General features: G+C 42.8%; 1 protein-coding gene across 1 annotated transcript in view; it reads right to left on the bottom strand.

Annotated features, from left to right (window-relative positions):
* Positions 1-898: 898 nt before the first annotated feature.
* The window catches only part of cdh18a (cadherin 18, type 2a), a 37,288-nt gene continuing 12,960 nt past the window's right edge, over positions 899-25,226 (bottom strand). The window contains exons 2-11 of the mRNA XM_014140420.3: positions 23,785-24,079; positions 23,248-23,367; positions 12,018-12,185; positions 11,338-11,525; positions 10,745-10,998; positions 10,438-10,574; positions 9,028-9,149; positions 7,563-7,677; positions 2,048-2,323; positions 899-1,684 (exon numbers count right to left, since the gene is read on the bottom strand). Coding sequence (XP_013995895.1) covers positions 1,158-1,684; positions 2,048-2,323; positions 7,563-7,677; positions 9,028-9,149; positions 10,438-10,574; positions 10,745-10,998; positions 11,338-11,525; positions 12,018-12,185; positions 23,248-23,367; positions 23,785-24,079 — 2,202 coding nt within the window. The 3' untranslated portion in view covers positions 899-1,157. The remainder of the gene's footprint in view (positions 1,685-2,047; positions 2,324-7,562; positions 7,678-9,027; positions 9,150-10,437; positions 10,575-10,744; positions 10,999-11,337; positions 11,526-12,017; positions 12,186-23,247; positions 23,368-23,784; positions 24,080-25,226) is intronic.

Genomic DNA, 25,226 nt, shown 5'->3' with positions numbered 1-25,226 from the left:
TTGTTTTCAAAAAGGAATAAGTACACAAACATCTCCCCTAATTACCTTGCTGTGAATAAGTGGCACAATAAGAATGTTTGCAATGCAGAATATATTGTACGTGTATTATTGTAGGTGGGTGTGGAATGGTGTTCTGGACTGTATGGCTGTACTGTCATATTCAAAGACGTGATAGACGTGGGAGTCACACGTTATCATTTCAATAGGATATATAAGACATGGTGTGAGTAAATGGATGAGCTCTGAATTGATGATCATTCTTCCTGTTTCATGTGTATCATCAGAAAGTTTAACATTGATTCATATTGTCTGTAATTCAAATGAGATTCCCCTCATCGCCTGTTATTATAAAGACATTAAGGAACAGTTTATTGTTCCTTTATTTATGGAGCCGGGCTCTCGTGGGAATTGATCAAGTCTGAGCAGGAAACAAGACCGTTTCACAACTGGTTTATAAATCCCAGTGCCGAAATAAAAAGCTGTACACCAAAGCATTTGGATCCAATTATCATTCATAGAATTGTGTTGTTTCCCAATTAAAAGTTTATCTGCTCCTGTGATGTAGTTTTTCTTTTCGTACACAAATGTATATTGGTTAACTTAAAAAAAGAGTTGAAAGACCTTGGAAGGTTACTGTAGTACTTGAAGACTGTGGGGTCAGCAAGCACAATGACAAGAACAGGGTCCGTGTTCATAAAGCGTCTCAGAGTTGGGGTGCTGATCTAGAATCAGTTTTGCCTTTTAGATCATAATGACTACAATCATACGGACAGAGAGGACGTGAGATCAGCACTCCTGAGTTGCTTTATGAATACTGACCCAGATACTTACCACAACGGTACAAAGGAGACTCCTATGGGACCAGACACATTATACAATATGACACAAGACTTGCACATAAATTCAATTATCTGAAATCACTGCACTTTATTCATCAATAAAAATATACACTTGGGAAAATCATTTTTTTTTTTTATACCAACTTCATGATTTGCTTTTCTAAAAATGTTTAAATAGTTTCCTCCACTCCACTTGACAGAGACCAGTGTTAAATGACATTCAATTCCACACAAAAAAAGGAACAAGTTGTACAACTCAAATAGCTTTGTATCGCTAGGTTAACCTTAAACTGGTTAGAAGAGGAGAGATGTTTTACATTAGGGGGTTATGGTCTGTTCTGTCTCAGAGAGTTCTGTCCCAAACAGTCTGGCCTGCATGTGGCCCTCCGGCTCCCAGTCCTCCAGGTCACTGTAGCTGAGTTCAGGGGGCAGGACCTGGGCCAGCCCCAGAGAGCTGACTGACCCCGTGGGGGAGCCGCAGCCCTCATACGCGTACGTCTGGAGGGAGTCATAGGGCGGTCCGCTGGTGTCCTTGTCAGCGTCTACTACTCTCTGTCTGATGACGTGGTGCATGTCCTCTGTGTCGAGCAGCACAAGGGACGGGCTCTGGGGCCCGCAGGCCACCAGCCACCCCTCCTCCCCAGACCTTACCTCCCGCCGCAGCCTCCTCTGTTCTGCCCCGGCAGGGTTCCGCAGCGCTGCAATGTCAAACGCCTCCGTATCCTCCTCGCCCCCGCCCTCGTCATCGTAGGTGACCACGTTCTCCCGGATGTCCTCCTCAGAGATGATCAACGGCTCCTTCTTGCCCTTTTTGCTCCGCAGGAGGACAAATAGCACCACGATGGCTACAGTACAGGACATGTCAGAGGAGAGGGGACAAGACCACAGCAACTTACAATATGTCATTACACTGCACCAGTCTAAAGGTTCAAAACACACACCTGATTCTCTGATGGCAACGACCTGCAAAGTGATTTGAGAGTGGACTTGTGGCCTTCTGCTGCTGGAAACAAATCAGCCAGAGGTACTCCCTCAGCTGGTGTGAAGCCTTTCATTATTTCTACCTCAAGGCAAGATAGAGCTTCCTCTCTCTCACGGTCTCTGTCTCTCTCTTTCCCTTTCTCTCCCTCCCTCTCTTTCTCTCTCCCATCTCGTCTCCTCTACGTGCCCCCTACCTCCCACCTCCTTCCACTTCTCTTGTCTCTTACCCAGCAGGATGATGATGCAAAGCAGAATTGCGATAAAGGCCCCGGTGCTCAGGCCAGCTGTGGAGAGGAAGGCCGGGACCTGGCAGGCCCTCACCCTGTTGCTGCTGCTACTGCTGCTGCTACCTCCTCTCTGGCAGACACACACCCGGAGGGTCAGGGTGGAGGTGCTGCTCAGGACGGGCTCCCCCCCGTCCCTGACAACCACAGGAAGCTGGTAGAGATCCTGCTCCGCCTGGCTGAACTGACGCCTCCGTGCCACGATGCTGGCAGTATTGTCTGGAGTGGAATGACAAGAGGTTGAAAATACACTGGATGTATTGTATTGACAAAAAGCCACTATAAGACTTGATACATGACTCCAAATGCAGAGTATTTTTCCGTTAAAGCCAAAGAACAACACAAACAGAGCACACATTTTCTTTAGATTCATTAAAGAAATTGGGTAATATGATACATTCTATTCCACACTGAGTGTACAGGACATTAAGAACACCTGCTCTTTCCATGACATAGACTGACCAGGTGAATCCAGGTGAAAGCCATGATCCCTTATTGATGTCACTTGTTAAATCCACTTCAATCAGTGTAGATGAAGAGAAGAAGACAGGTTAAAGAAGGATTTTTTAAGCCTTGAGACTTTTGAGACATGGATTGTGTATGTTTGCCATTCAGAGGGTGACTGGGCAAGACAAAAGATTGAACTGCCTTTGAACAGGGTATGGTAGTAGGTGCCAGGCGCACTGGTTTGTGTCAAGAACCGCAAGGCTGCTGGGTTTTTCACACTCAACAGTTTCCTGTGTGTATCAAGAATGGTCCACCATCCAAAGGACATCTACCCAACTTGACACAACTGTGGGAAGCATTGGAGTCAACATGAGCCAGTATCCCTGTGGAACACTTTTGACACCTTGTAGAGTCCATGCCCCAATGAATTGAGGCTGTTCTGAGGGCAAAGGGGGGTGCAATTCAATATTCAGAAGGGGCTCCTTATGTTTGGTATACATTTGTATTTATTTAGGTTATCCTTTGATATACTTTCCCAAAATACACCATCTAAGGGAACTGACCATGACCTGTTTTTACTTCTGAAATCACATACGCAACAACAGAGAACAGAAAAATACAGAAAACCAGCACAACCTTTCCCTGAGATATGAGGAGTGTTCTCCAACATTGTAGAGGATGCCCATAGTTCTCCACTCATTCCCGCTGCTATCTATAAGAAAGGACTGGGAACAGATAGCGAGTGCCTCTTCAGGCTTTATTAACACTTGCCAAAAGTACTCTATCCAGGCCAGCACAGCAGCTGCGACAGCATTTCTCATTCTGAAGAGGCTCCAGCAGATTTTCCATTTTCACGGCCCAGAGCCATGCATTTGTATGCACAATCACGGCCCGCGTTTTCACAATGCAGATTCATTTTCCCCCAGGAACACAGAGCCATGATAAAGCATGTCACTTGGGATGGTAAGAGACAGGAGAAGAGAGGTGGGGGGGGGTGGTCAACCCTTGCATCATTCGGGATATCAACAAATGTATTCCAACAGAGCGAGCCCATGGGAAGGTGCATAGGAGGAAGCGTTCATTTACATAGGATTCCAATTAGCATGCAGGGGCCCTGGCCCAAAGGCTTCAAGTCAAAATTCATTACTTTATCTCTTTGCCCACCGCAAGGAAACAGGTAAACAAGAAAGAGACAATATCTCTCATTCATCCTCCACTTGGGAGACAATAGAATATAAAGCCACCTCCAAGATTTTTTCTTCCTCCAAATTATTATGATTACAGCAGAGAAAATCAGAGATAATTATTTCTCTCTCTAACACAACCTCACTGGAGAGTAAGCTGCTGGATGTCTGTAAGATTCTACTGCATTCACAAGGCATTTCTGGCTAAATAAATAATGTCTATCAGCTGGTGAACAGCAGGAAATCGTCCAGATATTATCACAGCACACCGAGTACACAAAACATTAAGAACATCTGCTCTTTCCATGACATAGACTGATCAGGTGAATCCAGGTGAAAGCTATGATCCCTTATTTATATATCTTGTTAAATCCACTTCAATCAATGGAGATGAAGAGGAAGAAACTGGTTAAAGGAGGAATTTTAAGTGTTGAGACTGTTGAAACATGGATTGTGTATGTTTGCCATTCAGAGGGTAAATGGGCAAGACAAAAGATTTAAGTGCCTTTGAATTGGGTATGGTAGTAGGTAACAGGTGCACCGGTTTGTGTCAAGAACTGCAACGCTGCTGGGTTTTTCATGCTCAACAGTTTCCTGTGTCTATCAAGAATGGTCCACCACCCAAAGGACATCCAACCAACTTGACACAACTGTGGGAAGCATTGGAGTCAACATGAGCCAACATCCTTGTGGAACACTTTTGACAGCTTGTAGTCCATGCCCCAACGAATTGAGGTTGTTCTGAGGGCAAAGATTCCACACAGCCTGAGGGAGCTAATGTACTTCCTACTTCCACCCAATCAGTGCACTGGAGCAGCTGTGTTCCTTTTAGCTCTATCCGAGGAGTACTACCTGGTGCTCCTGTATGTGTAAACATAGGCCTCATGACACTTCAGTGGAAATGTGGTTTCACTGAACAAGCGCCTGAGGGAAAATAGAGCCATTTGGTGAGAAGATAAAAACCAAGTACTAGGCTACACCACCACAAAGAACACAGAGCACTGATACAAAACTCAGTGGAAGCTCACTTCCTCTGTCTGGCATCATCCTGATTGCTGTGATCCGTCTTGGAAGTCTACCTTAATCTCGACATTCTCCCTGATCTGCCAAAGGAGCAATTGGGTTTTCAGACAAGGAAAAAATAACATAACAGTGTTCTCTCTGAATTCAGCCAAGGAGCCTTAAGCTAAAATGAGGAAGAGATAAAAAAAACATTGGCTGTTACCAAGGAAACACAACTGCAGGTCCTTCCATTTGATATTAAAACATCTCCAGGGAGGAGAAAGTGTAAATGGGGGTAACTGTTTGACAACAAACACCACTAGATATGATTGTGTTAGCAATGACAATCCAGAGTATCTGCCACAAATATCTGTCCATACACATACAGTGAGGGAAAAAAGTATTTGATCCCCTGCTGATTTTGTACATTTGCCCACTGACAAAGAAATGATCAGTCTATCATTTTAATGATAGGTTTATTTGAACAGTGAGAGATAGAATAACAACAACAAAAATCTAGAAAAACGCATGTCAAAAATGTTATAAATTGATATGTATTTTAATGAGGGAAATAAGTATTTGACCCCTCTGCAAAACATGACTTAGTGGTGTGGGGGCTGTGCTTTGGCAAAGTGGGTGGGGTTATATCCTGCCTGTTTGGCCCTGTCCGGGGGTATCATTGGATGGGGCCACAGTGTCTTCTGATCCCTCCTGTCCCAGCCTCCAGTATTTATGCTGCAGTAGTTTGTGTGTCGGGGGGCTAGGGTCAGTCTGTTACATCTGGAGTATTTCTCTTGTCTTATCCGGTGTCCTGTGTGAATTTAAATATGCTCTCTCTAATTCTCTCTTTCTCTCTTTCTGTCTTTCTCTCGGAGGACCTGAGCCCTAGGACCATGCCTCAGGACTACCTGGCATGATGACTCCTTGCTGTCCCCAGTCCACCTGGCCGTGCTGCTGCTCCAGTTTCAACTGTTCTGCCTACGGCTATGGAACCCTGACCTGTTCACCGGACGTGCTTGTTGCACCCTCGACAACTACTATGATTATTATTATTTGACCATGCTGGTCATTTATGAACATTTTAACATCTTGACCATGTTCTGTTATAATATCCACCCTGCACAGCCAGAAGAGGACTGGCCACCCCTCATAGCCTGGTTCCTCTCTAGGTTTCTTCCTAGGTTTTTGGCCTTTCTAGGGAGTTTTTCCTAGGGAGTTTTTCCTAGCCACCGTGCTTCTTTCACATGCATTGCTTGCTGTTTGGGGTTTTAGGCCGGGTTTCTGTACAGCACTTTGAGATATCAGCTGATGTACGAAGGGCTATATAAATACATTTGATTTGATTTGATTTTGATTTGATTTAGTACTTGGTGGCAAAACCCTTTTTGGCAATCACAGAGGTCAGACGTTTCTTGTAGTTGGCCACCAGGTTTGCACACATCTCAGGAGGGATTTTGTCCCACTCCTCTTTGCAGATCTTCTCCAAGTCATTAAGGTTTCGAGGCTGACATTTGGCAACTCGAACCTTCAGGTCCCTCCACAGATTTTCTATGGGATTAAGGTCTGGAGACTGGCTCGGCCACTCCAGGACCTTAATGTGCTTCTTCTTGAGCCACTCCTTTGTAGCCTTGGCCGTGTGTTTTGGGTCATTGTCATGCTGGAATACCCATCCACGACCCATTTTCAATGCCCTGGCTGAGGGAAGGAGGTTCTCACCCAAGATTTGACGGTACATGGCCCCGTCCATCGTCCCTATGATGTGGTGAAGTTGTCCTGTCCCCTTAGCAGAAAAACACCCCCAAAGCATAATGTTTCCACCTCCATGTTTGACGGTTGGGATGGTGTTCTTGGGGTCATAGGCAGCATTCCTCCTCCTCCAAACACGGCGAGTTGAGTTGATGCCAAAGAGCTCCATTTTGGTCTCATCTGACCACAACACTTTCACCCAGTTGTCCTCTGAATCATTCAGATGTTCATTGGCAAACTTCAGACGGGCATGTATATGTGCTTTCTTGAGCAGGGGGACCTTGCGGGCGCTGCAGGATTTCATTCCTTCACGGCGTAGTGTGTTACCAATTGTTTTCTTGGTGACTATGGTCCCAGCTGCCTTGAGATCATTGACAAGATCCTCCCGTGTAGTTCTGGGCTGATTCCTCACCGTTCTCATGATCATTGCAACTCCACGAGGTGAGATATTGCATGGAGCCCCAGGCCGAGGGAGATTGACAGTTCTTTTGTGTTTCTTCCATTTGCAAGTAATCGCACCAACTGTTGTCACCTTCTCACCAAGCTGCTTGGCGATGGTCTTGTAGCCCATTCCAGCCTTGTGTAGGTCTACAATCTTGTCCCTGACATCCTTGGAGAGCTCTTTGGTCTTGGCCATGGTGGAGAGTTTGGAATCTGATTGATTGATTGCTTCTGTGGACAGGTGTCTTTTATACAGGTATCAAACTGAGATTAGTAGCACTCCCTTTAAGAGTGTGCTCCTATTCTCAGCTCATTACCTGTATAAAAGACAGCTGGGAGACAGAAATCTTTCTGATTGAGAGGGGGTCAAATACTTATTTCCCTCATTAAAATGTAAATCAATTTATAACATTTTTCACATGCGTTTTTCTGGATATTTTTGTTGTTATTCTGTCTCTCACTGTTCAAATAAACCTACCATTAAAATGATAGACTGATAATTTCTTTGTCAGTGGGCAAACGTACAAAATCAGCAGGGAATCAAATACTTTTTTCTCTCACTGTATCCTTTGTGGCGGTTCAACAAAATGCTGTGTACATTTTTAAATTGCTACAGAAAGCCACAGTAACCAGCCTACCTTCGTTATCCTTCAAGGTGAAGTTAGGATTGACTGGAAAATCACTTGGCAGAGCAAAGGAGAAGCGTCCATTTGCAAAGTTATCCATGTCTGATGGTCTCACTGTCTGGATCACCTGTCAGAGAAGAGGGGGAGGAGTGAGGGGATGAGAGGGAGAGGAAAATGGGGGTGAAAAACGTTTTACGTCACATGTATGTATATACAGTACATCATGTACTGCTTGTATAGAGGCCTTTTGCTCTATTAGGAGCTAAATATAATAGGAATAAGTCAAGAAAGTCACTGCCCATTATTATTATTATTATTATTATTATTATTATTATTATTATTATTATTGTTATTATATTATAGTAATGACTATCGATCAGTACATGTGTTTTTCCTCCTTCCCTTTCTGTTTGCCATTCCATGAGGACATGTGCCATTATTTCACATGCAGCCTTGTTCCAGCCAGAAGTGTAGATCAGAGGTGGTGGATATGACCTGTCTCCAAGAGGACTGTTCCTGATATTTTGTCAGCTCATTGAAGGAAGTTGACTTCTACCGGCTGTGAGTTAAAAATTCTCATATGGACAATGCACCAATTATACTGGATCCTAACCTGGCTACCTACACACTCTCACGTGCTATAGCATTGTCAGTCTATAAGAGGCATTCCTGAACTTGTGGTAGCGTACAGTAATACGGGAATCCTTTGAAATACAGAATTTGCAGTCAAGAGGCTATATGAATCATTGTATGTCTCCCTAACAAAACAACTAGTTCTAAACAAAATTATAATTTCTTTCCTTTCGATGAACATAACAGCACATTTTACTATAAATCAAGTCAAATTCTCCGAAAGATCATTGAAGATACTGTAATTTGTGACAGTGTTTGAAAAAGCCCCTCGACATGTCATCTTAGCATGCATCATCTGTCGCCTTTAGCCAGCTAACTGATTATATGCTGCAGTCTGTCTAGTAATCTTCATTCAATGGGGGAAAATATGAAGAGAGAATGCTATTGCGATATGAATCTGAGCAGTCGTGGTTGGCTGGACACGGGCCAAATATGAATGAGAGATGATAAACATTTTCTGCAATCCGTCTCTGTTGCGCTTAATGCAGCTCCTATCTGCTTGTGGAGACATTGGTACATGCTGAATAATTTATAGGTTCAAGAGGCTGCAAAAGTCTGCAGCACCACAGATAAATCCATTCCTGATGGTGTCAAACACAAAATAAAGGCAGAGAGGGTTTGTGTGTGTGTGTGTGTGTGTGTGTGTGTGTGTGTGTGTGTGTGTGTGTGTGTGTGTGTGTGAGAATGTGTGTGAGTGCATGCATGTGCGTGATAAGAGGTTTTAAAAGACAACATAGTTGAATAAGGGGGAATATCAGTTCATGGGAGAGAAGGTGGAAGAGAGAGGGCGTAAAGTGGAAAAGAGCGGGAAAGAGGGAGGGAGGTGAAAGTGAAAGATACTCACCTGTCCTGGCCTGGAGCTTTCACACACAATGATTTCATCGTCTCTTGCTATGTAGGGCGCATTGTCATTTACATCCAGCACCTGGATTGTTACAGGAACATGGCTGACGAGACTGGGATTGTCTGAGAATAACAAACAAACAAACAAACAAAGATCAACATGTATAAAACCATGGAATTAAATAGAACACTTTTATATTGTATATTTTAACCCCCTATGTCAATTACTGCCTTAATTGTTGCTGGACCCCAGGAAGAGTAGCTGCTGCCTTGGCACCAGCTAATGGGGATCCATAATAAATACAAAAACAAATGTAAAAATAAGTTAACAATGTCCCAAGCCATGGCATGGTATTTTCAAGACATTGTTATAGGCCTATATATTGTTCTGTCCAGGGTTCATGCCAAGCACTCATACTGATGTACTGTACATCCCTTTTTTCTCAGAGTATCTCTCCATCAATTAAGGTCACATCCCCACTGAGCCTCCATCCATTTGTATATCTCATGTTAGTCTGTCTCCTGAGGTTGGCCATGTTGCCAGGTGAAGTGTAAATTCTCTTTGAAAGGTGACCCGGTCACTCAACTAAACTTCTGCTGCCTGGCAGCACACTACACTCCCTGACGCTGCACAGAGAAATCATGTTCCTATTAAACGTGGGATACATAAATCATATTTTCCCATTTCACGCATCCATAAATTACAGCCACAACGACCACCAACCAACAACTAGAGTCATGACAGGAGACGTACTAACCCCAAGCTACAGCAGTAGGCAGAATGTAACAGAGACATGCTGTGTGGTTGCACAGTAGTTTGTCTCACTTAATATACATATAGCTAGCACCCAGGACATTACAAGTGACCCTTTGCTAATATACACTATGTACTATATGTATAGTGTTTATGCATGTCATGAATCCCTCATTAACACACACCAATCTCCAGAAAGGTGCGGACTGGTTTTCCCATTAATTAAGGTGACTTAACACAATCAGCACAGTGTCGGCTGGCATTTATCGATGGCTAGTTCAGTCCATTAGCTGAACACTATTGTGCAGAAAAGGGTAAAGGAAAGAGTAATTGCTTAGATAAGCGTCAGTGGAAAAAGAGAGGGAGAAGAAGAATTGATTGACTCGACCACCTTCAGCATCACACTGGGATGTTACACATGCAGCCCCGCATCAATCCCACAAGGCACTGCTGGCTGTTCATTTCCGAGAGCCATGTGTTTAATGTTGATACATATGATTAAAGTGACATCGTTAAATGCATTCGTGCAGTGTCATAAGCATATTGTATCCTCCATGTTGAAAGTCATAATGAAGTCATCGTTATTTAAAAGCAAAATGATGTTAAGGTAAGATGACTCCTAGATAAGGATCCTCCGCTGTGTGTTATGTTACTTACCAACCTCTGATGCCATCACAGTGATGTTGTGCCAGGCCACATCCTCTCTGTCCAGACTCCGGGTGGTTTTGATCACCCCGTTATTCACACTAATGGTGAAATACACCTGCTCCTCTTCACTGTGGTCTACAAAATACCTACATGTAGGAGAGGGAACAATTAAAATAGAATTAATGAAATAAAGTTGTTTGAATTTAATTGAATATCAAAAAAACATCTGACTTTCAACATGCAAAGGTCGAAGCTTTGAATCTTGTGATGGTGTTTTGGAGTCCAACAAAATGGCCGCCCCACGCATGTCCTTTACCTTATAGGGCTTTTGGTACTGTCAGGGTCCTGAGCCATCACTGTGCCGACCTCTGTTCCCACAGGGGAGTTCTCGTACACGTCCATGATGTAATAGTCCATGGAGAAGACAGGCGGCTCGTCCACGTCTCCAATGATGATCCGGAGAGTGGTGGTGTCTTTGAAGGGGCCCAGGTGGGAGAAGCGGGAATCCAGGTGAGTGTTCTCTCCCTCTATGTGAAGCGTGTGGACTTTCCTCTTCTCATAGTTCAAAGGCTGCGGAGGAAACCGACAACCAACCCTGTTTTTAAAGCCGTGCTTTGTTTCCGGTCCTGCTTCCGTTGGTATTTGAGAGAACAGCCCATGTGGTAACAATGGGTACTTACTCATAGTATTAACACAATTAGCATTAGTGTGGCCTAAGGGTATGTAATGGTATTACTTCTTTTAATTAATCCCAAATAAATAAAAAGCATATTTATTAGGTAATTACTATATATAATTATCATATTACCTTGTGGTTTCTCAGTAAACACCAACAGAACTGTAACATAAAGCACAACCACAGATGGCTTCATTTTAGCTGGAAAATGAAGTTGCGCATCTCAACAGTACCTGTCTTAGTGATATGATGCCTTCCTTCTGGTCAGTGTCTGTAGTGATGGAGAACATGACCTTCCCCTCTGCATTGGTTATGCTGTACCTCATCTCTGCATTGACGCCCAAATCTTCATCGGTGGCTTTGATTTTACCCACAGCTCTTCCAATCTGAGCAGACTCTGGAACGTACAGCTGGTAGTTTTCTGTAATGGGATGAGCACATGAATAAGCAAGAAGTTATTATCTTGGCATGAATGATAAAGCATTTATGAGTAGATGGAGAAGTAATTAGCCCACTGTTCATGCATACCATCAAGATGTAAATGTGAATAAATGGGTCAATTAATCACATTTCCTGTCTGCTTGCAACTCAACAACCATCCGCACACTACATCATACATCATGTTTGTATCGCTTACAGCCACCCCTGCATTAGCAAAACATCTACTATAAGATGCACCTTGTGGAGTTTTATTTAAAAGTAACATTTGTCTGTGCAGTACACAGAAATCACTGATTCTAAGATTCTATTTCTATGTTGCATTACTTACAGTACAAACATCGTAGTGTTATAAAACCTATACAGCATTTGATATAGTGCTGTTTAAATCCGATGTTTTATTACAGTAGAGAATGAATATCTAAGGACAAACAGTGAGGTAGAAAAACAAACAAACAGACGTCTGTGTACATACTCTGGGGGAATTTGGGAGGGTTGTCGTTGACGTCTGTCAGTGTGACATTGATGGTGGTGGAGCCTGACAACCCACCCACCGAGCCAGCCATGTCTTTGGCTTGGACCACCACAGAGTAGCGCTCCCTGGCCTCTCTGTCCATGTTAGATAGGGCTGTCCTGATGACCCCTGGGGATGGCAAGACAAGAAGGCTCCTTATATCACACTAATATCCATAAATAAATGTATGTTAGGAGAGCTACTGTATGTATTGACAATAGACAATCAGAGAGATTCCTCCTCCACAGCTTCAATCCAATCTTGGATGAGTTAGAGATGCCAGTCACTTTTATTCACAGTACTGTATGTCACAAATGTGATAAGGATGAAGGCAGGAAAAGACTGCCTGACTTGTTGTACAGGAAGAGGAACATTGATTTCCTCAAAATGGGTTTCACGTACTTCACCTAAGGAAATCATTTATAAACGGTTGATAAATTCAGCCAGAATTACAACCAGCTTTCATACCATGTCTGCCAAACCCCCTCATGTCTTCATCATCATGCTTTCACCTACAGTGCATTCGGAAAGTATTCCGACCCCTTGACTTTTTCCACATTTTGTTACGTTACAGCCTTATTCTAAAATGGATTAAATTGTTTTCTACACACAATACCCCATAATAACAAAGCAAAAACAGTTACTTTTTTTTTTGCTAATTTATTTAAAAAAAAATTAAACTGAAATATCACATTTACATAAGTATTCAGACCCTTTACTCAGTACTTTGTTGAAACACCTTCTTGGGTATGACGCTACAAGCTTGGTTCACCTGTATTTGGGGAGTTTCTCCCATTCTTCCCTGCAGACCCTCTCAAGCTCTGTCAGGTTGGATGGGGAGCGTCACTGCACAGCTATTTTCAGGGTTTTCCAGGGATGTTCGATCGGGTTCAAGTCCGGGCTCTGGCTGGGCCCCTCAAGGACATTCAGAGTCTTGTCCCAAAGCCACTCCTGCATTTTCTTGGCTGTGTGCTGAAGGTCGTTGTCCTGTTGGAAGGTGAAACTTCGACCCAGTCTGAGGTCCTGAGCGCTCTGGAACAGGTTTTCAAGGATCTCTCTGTACTTTGCTCCGTTCATCTTTCCCTCGATCCTGACTAGTCTCCCAGTCCCTGCCACTGAAAAACATCCCCACAGCATGATGCTGCCACCACCATGCTTCACCATAGGGATGGTGACAGGTTTCCGCTAAATGTGACGCTTAGCATTCAGGCCAAACAGTTCAATCTTGGTTTCATCAGACCAGAGAATCTTGTTTTCATGGTCAGAGTCCTTTAGGTGCCTTTTGGTAAACTACAAGTGGGCTGTCATGTGCCTTTTACTGAGGAGTGGCTTCCGTCTGGCCGCACTACCATAAAGGCCTGATTAGGGGAGTGCTGCAGAGATGGTTGTCCTTCTGGAAGTTCCTCCCATCTCCACAGAGGAACTCTGGAGCACTGTCAGAGTGACCATCAGGTTCTTGGTCACCACCCTGACCAAGGCCCTTCTCCCCCGATTGCTCAGCTCTAGGAAGTGTTGGTGGTTCCAACATTCTTACATTTAAGAATGGTGGAGGCCACTGTGTTCTTGGGGACCTTCAATGCTGCAGAAATGTTTTGGTACCCTTCCCCAGATCTGTGCCTCGACACAAGCCTGTCTCTGAGCTCTACGGACAATTCCTTCGACCTCATGGCTTGTTTTTTTGCTCTGACATCCACTATCAACTGTGGGACCTTATATAGACAGATGTGTGCCTTTCCAAATCATGTCCAATCAATTGAATTTACCACAGCTCGACTCCAATCAAGTTGTAGAAACATCTCAAGGATGATCAGTGGAAACAGGTTGCACCGGAGGTCAATTTCGAGTATCATAGCAAAGGACCTGAATACTTATGTAAATAAGGTATTTCTGTTGTTTTTTTGTTAATACATTTGCAAAAATTTCAAAAAAGCTTTTTTATTTTTTTCCTTATGGGGTATGGTGTGTAAATTGATTAGGTTTTTACTTCTATTTAATCCATTTTAGAATAAGGCTGTAATGTAACAAAATGTGGAAAAAGGGAAGGGTCTGAATACTCTCCGAATGCACTGTATGTGCTTGTTCATTACCATATTTCAGAGATCATCAACTAGATTCAGCCGTGGGCAGTTTTTTTTTCTTGAGCGGCTGGTCGGGGGGCCGGAACAGACATGGTCGGCAGGTAGCCTAGCGGTTAAGAGCGTTGGGCCAGTAACTGGTCACTGGTTTGAATCCCCGAGCGGACTAGGTGAAAAGCTGTAGATGTGCCCTTGAGCAAGGCACTTAACCCTAATTGCTCATGTATGTTGCTCTAGATAAGAGTGCCTGCTAAATGACTAAAATGTGAATATAATTACAAATAATTTGTAGAATTCAAATTGACTGCAAGAAGCCCAAACAGATATAATGTTTGACTAAAACATTATTACTTCAAACCTTGCTTGCATTTGTATACGATCACGTGTCTCTCTATTATGCTTTGGAACAGATTTCTTAAATGAAAGTATCTTCGAGCTCATTTCCTTGTGTTTTTACAGTCTATTATGTCCAATAATGAAAAAAAAAGTTGTTTTTTAAAATTCATCTTTTTAGAATTCTTGGCGGGCAGCCAGTTGGGGAAGCCTGCGCTATTTGATATACTAACACATAAGTACGCTTGCCCTGCCTTGCCCATCTCTGAACTTTAAGCACGCCACCCCCCTCCTTCTCTTTCCTCCTCTCAGCTAGACCCAACCTAAACACCGTGCTGTGGCCAGAGGCTCTGCTATGCTGCATTACTCGCTTCACAGCATTACAAAGGAGAGTGCCATCTGCCCTAATCTTACCCTAAAGACCGAACAAGGGCTAGCAGGAAAACAGAACAGATTGACCATACTGTACATCATGCACCTGTACGAGAAGGAGGCCACGGGGAAAACAGCCAGGGCATAGCTCACTCAGTACTGTAAGCAAGACGTCCTTGGTGGAACATCGGCTGGAACAACCACCGCTAAATGGTGGAACACAGGGTCTGACATGCCACAGTTAACTCTGTGTGCTGTCACTCGGTGGGGGTTCAGGGGTTAGCTAGTTCTCCTGGAACACTCAGGTTTTCGTCGGTTATTGGGATCACATGGGTCACATAGATTGCAGTAAGACGACTCGTCTCAAAGAAGGTCCTTTCCCAAGCTTTTGAGATGTGATAACAATAGGTGAAAACACAGTGACATTCAATAAACAGACATAGTCTATGTTCAACCAACGAGCAGGATATGTATCCTCAGAACATTGTGTTTAAAGGAGTGTGAGTTTTAGAGCAGCTGTATGGATGAACACACCTTAGAACTTATTTTATAGCTCTACACATATTGCAGCGGTTTCATCAGTCTGCTTTTTACCTTATGCATCCACACATTAAAAGACCGAGGTTAACCTACATTTGTATTGATATTTCAAGTGCTTGTACAACCATGAAGGCACTGAAATACAGCCTCCCAAGGCCGCAGTTAAATTACTGTATAATGTAAAAAATAAATACAAAAAAAATAAGAGAAAACCTTGCCAATGCTGTTGTGTATCTTATGGGCAACAATCCACAGGGTTGCCGTTCAGAAACTAAAATACTCTGCCGCTGAATGCACAAGAAATGTCTTCATGTCCTTTAACAAATGAATGAATGTGAGAAAATGAGAGAAAGATAAAAATGCTAACAGATACCTCAACCTGCCAGAAGAAATGAATACAGAAGTGTTCAGCCCCAGAGAATGTTATAGAGATTGTACCAAACACATTGTGGCCACAAACCACCTGCCTGGACAAGTCAATTCAGCTGTAAACACACCAATAGCACAATAATGCTAAAAAGCCTCTTAGTATTCAGCTGGTTAAAGAAAAAAAAAAAATAGGCTGAACATGAATAAACTGAATTTAGCCCGACCAAATTACAGAATTCAGCAAATGGATTATAGTTCTCTGTCTCTCTCCCTTCTCATTCTGTCGAGGTTAAGGCCTGACCATGGAACCAATTCCTTCAGCTTCCATTCTCATTCTAGGGAAACAATGTAGTGCAACTGTGACAAGGAATAAAAGGCTGTTAGGCCCATGTTGTTGTGTTGCTTGCTTTCCTGTTGACCTTGGCATTCCCCAGTCATTCTCCCTCAGCTCTCAGGACCAGCCAAAGTGGGTGATGTGATGTGATGTCTTTGACTTTGCTCTTGACCCAGGGATTCTCAGAGGCACAGCCAATACTGTTGTCTCTTCTCCTCTCCTCTGAGGCACAGCCAAACGACTGTACAACAGTCCCTTCTCCTCTGAAGAGTAGACAATGCATGCTCTGCTCATTTAGCCAAGGCCATCCAGAGTTCAGGCATGTTGCTCATTATACAGTAACGACAACACCAATGACTGATGCAAAGTTGACATTTGATAATGCGTATTCTGGTGTAATCTGATAAAATAACGCAATATTACTGTCAGACATTTGCCCATTGTTTCTGTTACAGCATTTTATATATAAAAAAAGTTAAAACATACAGTTTAGCACATTATGGCTGTATAATACTTGGTCAGATGGCTAGCTTCATTGGAGTGGGTGGTAAATGAACTACATTTAAATAAAAAGACTGACTGTCAATCTGTTAATATCAATTACGTCCAAAAGACAGCATGCACTTCCTTCAATTGATCAAAAGTGAAAGGTTTCATGATCCCTGCTCACATTAACATTGATATATCTATGTCAGCCTTTCAGGCAATGGGAACGGACAATATCCCCTCACAAATAAAATGACAACTAGCCTCTTTAGTAGGTAAAGTAGAAATTTGGTTTCCTCATTACTGTCTACATAACTTCTAATGGAGGATATGGAGGAAACACCAGTAGCTTACTGTAGTTATGTTAGTCAGATAAGGGATGGGTAATCAATGCCATTAAATGCAGAGTCTTATCTTAAAATATTCCTCTGTGTCTTTTATTTACTGCAGTCACCAATATTTCCTGCCATACTTTTGTTGTTTATTGGAAGATACAGGTATACTGTTCACACTGTTTAAGTATCATATCCTCTCAGGCCTTTTATTTCAGCACCTAATCGATCTCAGATTGATTATGCTAACAATGGAGCGTTTTACAGTCATATCAGGCTGGACTGGACAGACAAGATGCTTCATATTTAATGTCCAAAAATGCTCAATACGAGGGCCCCACAAGGGTGTGCTCAGCCACCCCCTGTACTCCCTGTTCCCCCATGACTTCATGGCCATGCAGGTCTCCAGCTCAATCATCAAGTTTGCTGACGACACACCAGTGGTAAGCCTGATTACCAACAATGATGAGACAGCCTACAGGAAGGAGGTGAGGGCCCTCGCGGAGTGGTGCCAGGAAAATAACCTCTCCCTCAATGTCAACAAAATTAAGGAGTTGATCGTGGACTTCAGGAGACAGCAGAGAGAGTACGCCCCCATCCACATTGGGTAAAAAGCTTTGAAATGGTCCACCCACACACTGGACTCTGACATTGCTCATACTGATATTTCTTAATTTCTTTCTTTTTATTTTTGGGATTTGTGTGTATTGTTTTTTATAGTTACGTATATACTGCTCTGTTGGAGCTAGAAACATAAGCATTTCGCTGCACCTGCGATAACATCTGCTAAATATGTGTACGTGACAAATGAAATTGTATTTGATTTGAAAGTAACCTACACAACCCTGCATATGTGTGTGTGTGCATGTGTGTCTTTAGGGCGTTCATGTGCGCGCGCGTGTGTAAGTGATGATCATTGGTCAGGAGCTGAACACCTCACTTCCTGATCACAGACACATGGCTGTAGTGTAGAGGCAACTGGTCTGACTGTGGGCTGACTGTGGGCTGAGTGACTGGGTCTCCTGGGCCAACCTGCTGATGGGGCCCCAATGAGTTGCTGGAGAGAGACAGGAACAGCTGGCATTACCTTGGCCATGGCCCAGGATCGGGATGCACTGCAGCTGGAACAGTCACAATCCAGCCAGGCTACTTCAAAGCTATGCCTCAAATCAAATCAGCACCACTCACTCAAGTAGCCAAGCAATGCAACATGGACCTTTATTAAATATACAGTATAATGACAGAACTGCACCCCCTACAGTTAAACCTAGCCAGGGTTCAGCTACGCCTTAAATCAGGACCACTCTCTCAAGTAGCCAAGCAGTGCAACACAGACATCAACGAAACCTACTGTTAATATGATAAAATGACAAAACTAGACCCATCATAATGGCAATGCTGTTTCATGGTTGCATTCATGACATCTGGTTGATGTGTGTCAATAGCACTTCAGCATATGTGACCAGAACATGGCTAGGACCATCATCTTGAGTATTGACAGATGGTACATACTACAGTGTCACAATAGTCTTACTGACAGATTCACTCTGCTTTCTTGAAACGCATTGACATACTGTTCAAGCAAAGACATCCACTTATCTCCATCTTTACACTTTGTTCTCTTTAGCTATATACACTGAACACAAATATAAAAGAAACATGTAAAGTGTTGGTGCCATGTTTCATGAACTGAAATAAAAGATCCCAGAAATGTTCCATACGCACAAAAAGCTTATTTTTCTGAAATGTGCACAAATTTGTTTACATCCCTGTTAGTGAGCATTTCTACTTTGCCAAGATAATCTATCCACCTGACAGGTGTGACATATCGAGAAGCTGATTAAACAGCATGATCATTACACTGGTGCACCTTGTGCGGGGGACAATAAAAGGCCACTCTAGAATGTGCAGTTTTGTCACACAACACAATGCCACAGGTGTCCCAAGTTTTGAGGGATCGTGCAATTGGCATACTGACTGCAGGAATGTCCACCAGAGCGGTTGCCAGAGAATTTTTTGTTAATTCCTATTCCATAAGCCGCCTCCAACGTCGTTTTCGAGAATTTGGCAGTACATCCAACCAGCCTCACAACCGTAGACTATGTGTAACCACGCCAGCCCAGGACCTCCACATCTGGCTTCACCTGTGGGATCGTCCGAGACCAGTCACCCGGACAGCTGATGAAACAACTGAAGATTTTCTTTGCAAACTGTCAGAAACCATCTCAGGGAAGCTCATCTGGGTGCTCGTTGTCCTCACCAGGGTCTTGACATGACTGCAATTCAGCGTTGTAACCAACATCAGTGGGCAAATTCTCACCTTCGCTGGCCACTTGCCCACTGGAGAAGTGTGCTCTTCATGGATTAATCCCTGTTTCAAATACCAGCATGTATCGTGTCATGTGGGCGAGCGGTTTCTGATGTCAACGTTGTGAACAGAGTGCCCCATGGTGGCAGTGTGGTTATGGTATTGGAAGGCATAAGCTACGGACAACAAACACAATAGCATTTTATCGATGGCAATTTGAATGCACAGAGATATTGTGACGAGATCCTGAGGCCCATTTACGTGCCATTCATCCGCTGCCTTCACCTCATGTTTCAGCATGATAATGCATGATCCCATATCGCAAGGATCTTTACACAATTCCTGGAAGCCGAAATGTCCCAGTTCTTCCATGGCCTGCATACTCACCAGACATTTTAACCATTGAGCCCGTGTACGACAGCATGTTCCAGTTCCCGCCAATATCCAGCAACTTAGCACAGCTAAGGAGTGGGACAACATTCCACAGGCCACAATCAACAACTTGACAAACTCTATGCGAAGGAGATGTGTCACGCTGCAGATACTGACTGGTTTTCTGATCCACGCCCCTACTTTAAAAAATAATAATATTTCAATTGACTGCATTGACTGCATGTTTCAAATTGCATGTTTTCAAATTCCATATTTCAAATTGTTGCATGTTGCGTTTATATTTTTGTTAAGTGTATTTATACTGTATCGCTGTCACACACACGCAAGCACACACGCTTGCCCAGACACACACCACAGCCACAAACATTTTGTAATTTTTAAACTAACTCTATTGATATTGAGTCGAATCCTTTGAAAAGCACCCTCACAGAAAATGTATTTTGTCATGGGTGGATGTTTTAAAAAAATGATTCTAGGCTTTTTTTTATTTCTCTTCAGGCTTCAATGCAAAGAACAAGATGTGTGAGGGCCTTTTTACAATGAGAGGATGGGGGATTAAGAATGCTAGACTCAGAACAGTGGGCAGGTATCCCTTTGATACTTGATACCTTTTTGATAAACCTCTTGAACGTTACTGCAAAATGTAGATTTCCACCTAAATAGACATACCCCAAATAATGTAAATTTTCATGAGATGGCCATAAACAATAACTAGTAATGCTGCATAGTTCTAGAAAGGTCTGGAACTCACCTTTTTGGTAAAAATATTTATAAATTGCTGAGGTGTTCTTACTTTTGAGGACACAAGCTCAAGTACATAGTACAATTATTATTAAAATAGTAAAAATCATATATCATAATTTTTCTATTCAACAAAAGTGGGGGAAGAGGGCTTGAAATTACTGAAATTATTTCTAAATATAGTAACAATCAAATAGTTAATGACTTACTATAAGATTTCACCTTTCTTATCACTGTAAAACAAATGTAATCATAGTACAAATTTGGCACCATTTCATATAACTGACGACAGAGTATTTTCTGCCAAGCCTCCTCTGAATCACGCAGAGACGCCATTCGAATGTCTGCAGACTTGTTACAACGTCAGCTTTGCGCAAAAAAGTGATATAGTCCCTCAGGGACCAGAAGAACATGGTTTGGCTTAAATTTTACAAAATTATTTTGTATTTTTTCATGTTGCTCTAAATCTGTCTGAGAATATCACAGTGAGATGAACCCACGATTGCTAAAATCGCCGGACTGTAACCTTTAATATGCCGTGTCCCAAATTTAGGGTGTGAAACCTGACACTTCAAGTCAGGTCTGCTGACAGAGTGGTAGCAAAAAGCAGATGGATGGGGGTTTCTGGCACTTTAAAGTACTGGATCCTGTGAAGTTCACATAGCACTTTGTATACCAAAATATTGCCATGAAGGATTCTAGCTTTCAAGACAGGCATGCTGTTGCTGTGTTTTTCCCTCGACTTTGTCATTTATTGTGATCAATTCAAACCCGCAGCCATCTCCAAAACTAGACACAATTTGAGTTATTGCCTCTGTAATCAGCAGTGTCGTTAAACATCCTCATCATTTCAATAAGCATTTTTCTACAGCTGGCCATGCCTTCCACCTGGCTACCCCTACCACGGCCAACATCTCAGCACCCCCTGCAGCAACTTGCACAACCCTCTCTTTCTAAAATTATCCCCCGAAATTGTTGCAACCCCTATTACTAGCCTATTCAATCTCTCTTTCTTATCGTTTGAGATCCGCAAAGATTAGAAAGCTGCCGCGACCATTCCCCCTCTTCAAAGATGAGACACTCTAGACCCAAACTACTATAGACCTATATCCATCCTGCCCTGCCTTTCTAAAGTCTTCGAAAACCAAGTTAACAAACAAATTACCGACCATTTTGATTTCCACCGTACCTTCTCCACTATGCAATCTGGTTTCTGAGCTGGTCATGGGTGCACCTCAACCACGCTCAAGGTCCTAAACGATATCATAACCGCCATCGATAAAAGACAGTACTGTGCACCCGTCTTCATCGACCTGGCCAAGGCTTTCGACTCTGTCAATCACCGCATTCTTATCGGCAGACTCAATAGCCTTGGCTTCTCAAATGACTGCCTCACTTGGTTCACCAACTACTTCTCAAATAGAGGTCAGTGTGTCAAATCGGAGGGCCTGTTGTCTGGACCTCTGGCAGTCTCTATGGGGGTGCCACAGGGTTCAATATATGGGCCGACACTTTTCTCTGTATATATCAATGATGTCGCTCTTGCTGCTGGTGATTCTCTGATCCACTTCTACGCAGACGACACCATTCTGTATACATCTGGCCCTCTTTGGACACTGTGCTAACAAACCTCCAAACGAGCTTCTATGCCATACAACACTCCTTCTGTAGCCTCCAATTGCTTTTAAATGCAAATCAAACTAAGTGCATGTTCTTCAACCGATTGCTACCCGCACCCTCCCGCCCGGCTAGCATTACTACTCTGGACAGTTCTGAATATGTGGACAACTACAAATACCTAGGTGTCTGGTTAGACTTTAAACTCTCCCTTCCAGACTCACATTAAGCATCTCCAATCCAAAATTAAATCTAGAATCGGCTTCCTATTTCGCAACAAAGCCTCCTTCACTCATGCTGCCAAACATACCCTTGTAAAACTGACTATCCTACCGATCCTCGAATTCGGCGATGTCATTTACAAAATAGCTTCCAACACTCTACTCAGCAAACTGGATGTAGTCTATCACAGTGCCATCCGTTTTGTCACCAAAGCCCCATATACTACCCACCACTGCGACCTGTATGCTCTCGTTGGCTGGCCCTCACTACATAATCGGCGTCGAACCCACTGGCTCCAGGTCATCTATAAGTCTATGCTAGGTAAAGCCCCGCCTTACCTCAACTCACTGGTCACCATAGCAACACCCACCCGTAGCACGTGCTCCAGCTGTTATATTTCACTGGTCATCCCCAAAGCCAACACTTACTTTGGTCACCTTTCCTTCCAGTTCTCTGCTGCCAATGACTGGAACGAATTGCAGAAATCACTAAAGCTGGAGTCTTATATCTCCCTCTCTAACTTTAAGCATCAGCTGTCAGAAAAGCTTACCGATCATTGTACCTGTACACAGCCAATCTGTAAATAGCACACCCAACTACCTCATCCCCATATTGCTATTTATCCTCTTGCTCTTTTGCACCCCAGTATCTCTACTTGCACATCATCATCTGCACATCTATCACTCCAGTGCTAATGCTAAATTGTAATTATTTTGCATCTAAGACCTATTTATTGGCTTTCCTCCCAACTCTTCTACATTTGCACACACTGTACATAGATTTTTATATTGTGTTATTGACTGCACGTTTGTTTATGTGTAACTCTGTGTTGTTGTTTTTGTCACACTGCTTTGCTTTATCTTGGCCAGGTCGCAGTTGTACATGAGAACTTGTTCTCAACTGGCCTACATGGTTAAATAAAGGTGAAATAATTAAAAAAAACAGCCTGATTTCAACTATCAACCAATAAAACATAATAGAACAAGGCTATTTTTTCACTTGGCAGAAACAATTCACACATGCAGCGTTATATTGCAGTAAATATAAAGTAAAAGGCTGGTTGGCTCACCGGTTTTAGGATCCACAGAGAAGTAAGGCTGTCCCTGCAGTATGCTATAAACAATCTTGGCACTGTTCCCATAGGTGGGGTCGTCTGCGTCTGTGGCTGTGACCTGAAACACTGATGTGCCTGCATGGAAGGAAAGGATATATCAGTACTGCATTTCCACACAAAATCCATACAACTAAAGTACAATGTGTCATGATTACAGTACAAACCACATTTACATACTGTAGCACAACTCACTATATTGTCAGGGTTTTCTTACTGTAAAACTATGTGCAAAAAAGTGTTTCTGTATTGCATAAAGTGCGGCAGAAATCCATGATTTCCCAATTAATCTAAATCCTGTATCGGGACCGTCAAAATCCATTTACAGAGTTGTGCATCAATGCCTGACTGCCTCTGTGATGCAGCAGGGATCTGCAACAATACTGATGACTCAGCTAATAGTGTGACTGGTCTCACAGTCATGGTACAAAGCTGGCTGCCGCCAGTCAAGTGCACCCAGCGCATTAAAAGTATGTTCTCAGTATTCGACCTTACCAACGTCGGCCATCTCGGGAACAGCAGCAGCAAATGGGCCATCTGGAAACTTGGGCGCGTTGTCATTGACATCCTGGACCTTGATAATGAATTCAGACTCTGGCTCTAGAGATCTGTTGGTGTAACGATCGATGGCCTGGGCATGTAAGACATACTGGCCCTTCTTCTCCCGGTCCAGGCTCTTGGTGGCATGGATGTCCCCTGTGACCTCATCGATGACAAATATAGTACCAGCCTCCTCTCCAGACAGCAGGTATCTGACTGAACCATCTCCTTTGTCTGAGTTGGAGTGCAGCTGGAAAGGAATATATGTTACAATACTCATGTGAACATAGAAAACAATACACAGGTATAGTCACCTCACCATCAGGGTTGAGGTATATTCCAGGCTCATCAATTTAGAGGAGGAACTAAAATTGTCCATAAGGATTTCAAATGGAAGTGACACAACCATCCTTTAAAGATGGTTTACCACAGAGGAATGTTACAGATTGTTAGTGAAGACCTACAAGTAGCCTGGGACCTGACTATTTCTGCATTGAACAACACAGTTAAAGGAAACTTCAGATAGGTGTCACTGCATAGCATTTCAGTGTTTTTTCTGTTTGTAGTGTAGACGTGACTAATTCATACAAGTATGTTATGGGGAATTACCTGCACATAATTGTTGTCTGACATCTCACATGCAGTCTACATTATTCAAAGACAATCCACACTCCTCAATTATTTGGTATTAGGATAATACATACACATATATATATGTACTTTGTTGACATGACGTCTAAGTATTTTGGCCTCGTGTCTGCCGTGTCTGGTAAAAGTGTTTTTACAAACACTTAAACACTGAATGTGGGGTGATAGGTTGTTTGAGACAGGTGTGAGACACCCCATTAGCTTTAAAATGGATCAGATGAAATATCATAAATATAGCAAACAAAATAGGACGTATATATATATATATATATATAAAAATCACTGAAGCTGGAGTCTTATATCTCCCTCTCTAACTTTAAGTATCAGCTGTCAGAAAAGCTATATATATAGCTTTTCTGACAGCTGATACATAAAGTTAGAGAGGGAGATATAAGACTCCAGCATCAGTGATTTTTGCAATTCGTTCCAGTCATTGGCAGCAGAGAACTGGAAGGAAAAGCGACCAAAGGAAGTGTTGGCTTTGGGGATGACCAGTGAAATATATATATATAATCTACAGTACCAGTCAAAAGTTTGGACAGAACTACTCATTCAAGGGTTTTTCTTTATTTTTACTATTTTATACATTGTAAAATAATAGTGAAGACATCAAAACTATGAAATAACACATATGGAATCATGTAGCATACAAAAAAGGGTTAAATAAATCAAAACATATTTTATATTTGAAATTGTTCAAACTAGCCTTCCTTTGCCTTGATGACAGCTTTGCACACTCTTGGCATTCT

The sequence above is a fragment of the Salmo salar genome, chromosome 14 (assembly GCF_965601325.2).
Source record: "Salmo salar chromosome 14, fSalSal1, whole genome shotgun sequence".
In the NCBI taxonomy this organism is placed as follows: Eukaryota; Metazoa; Chordata; class Actinopteri; order Salmoniformes; family Salmonidae; genus Salmo; species Salmo salar.
This window is presented reverse-complemented; position numbering and strand designations above follow the sequence as displayed.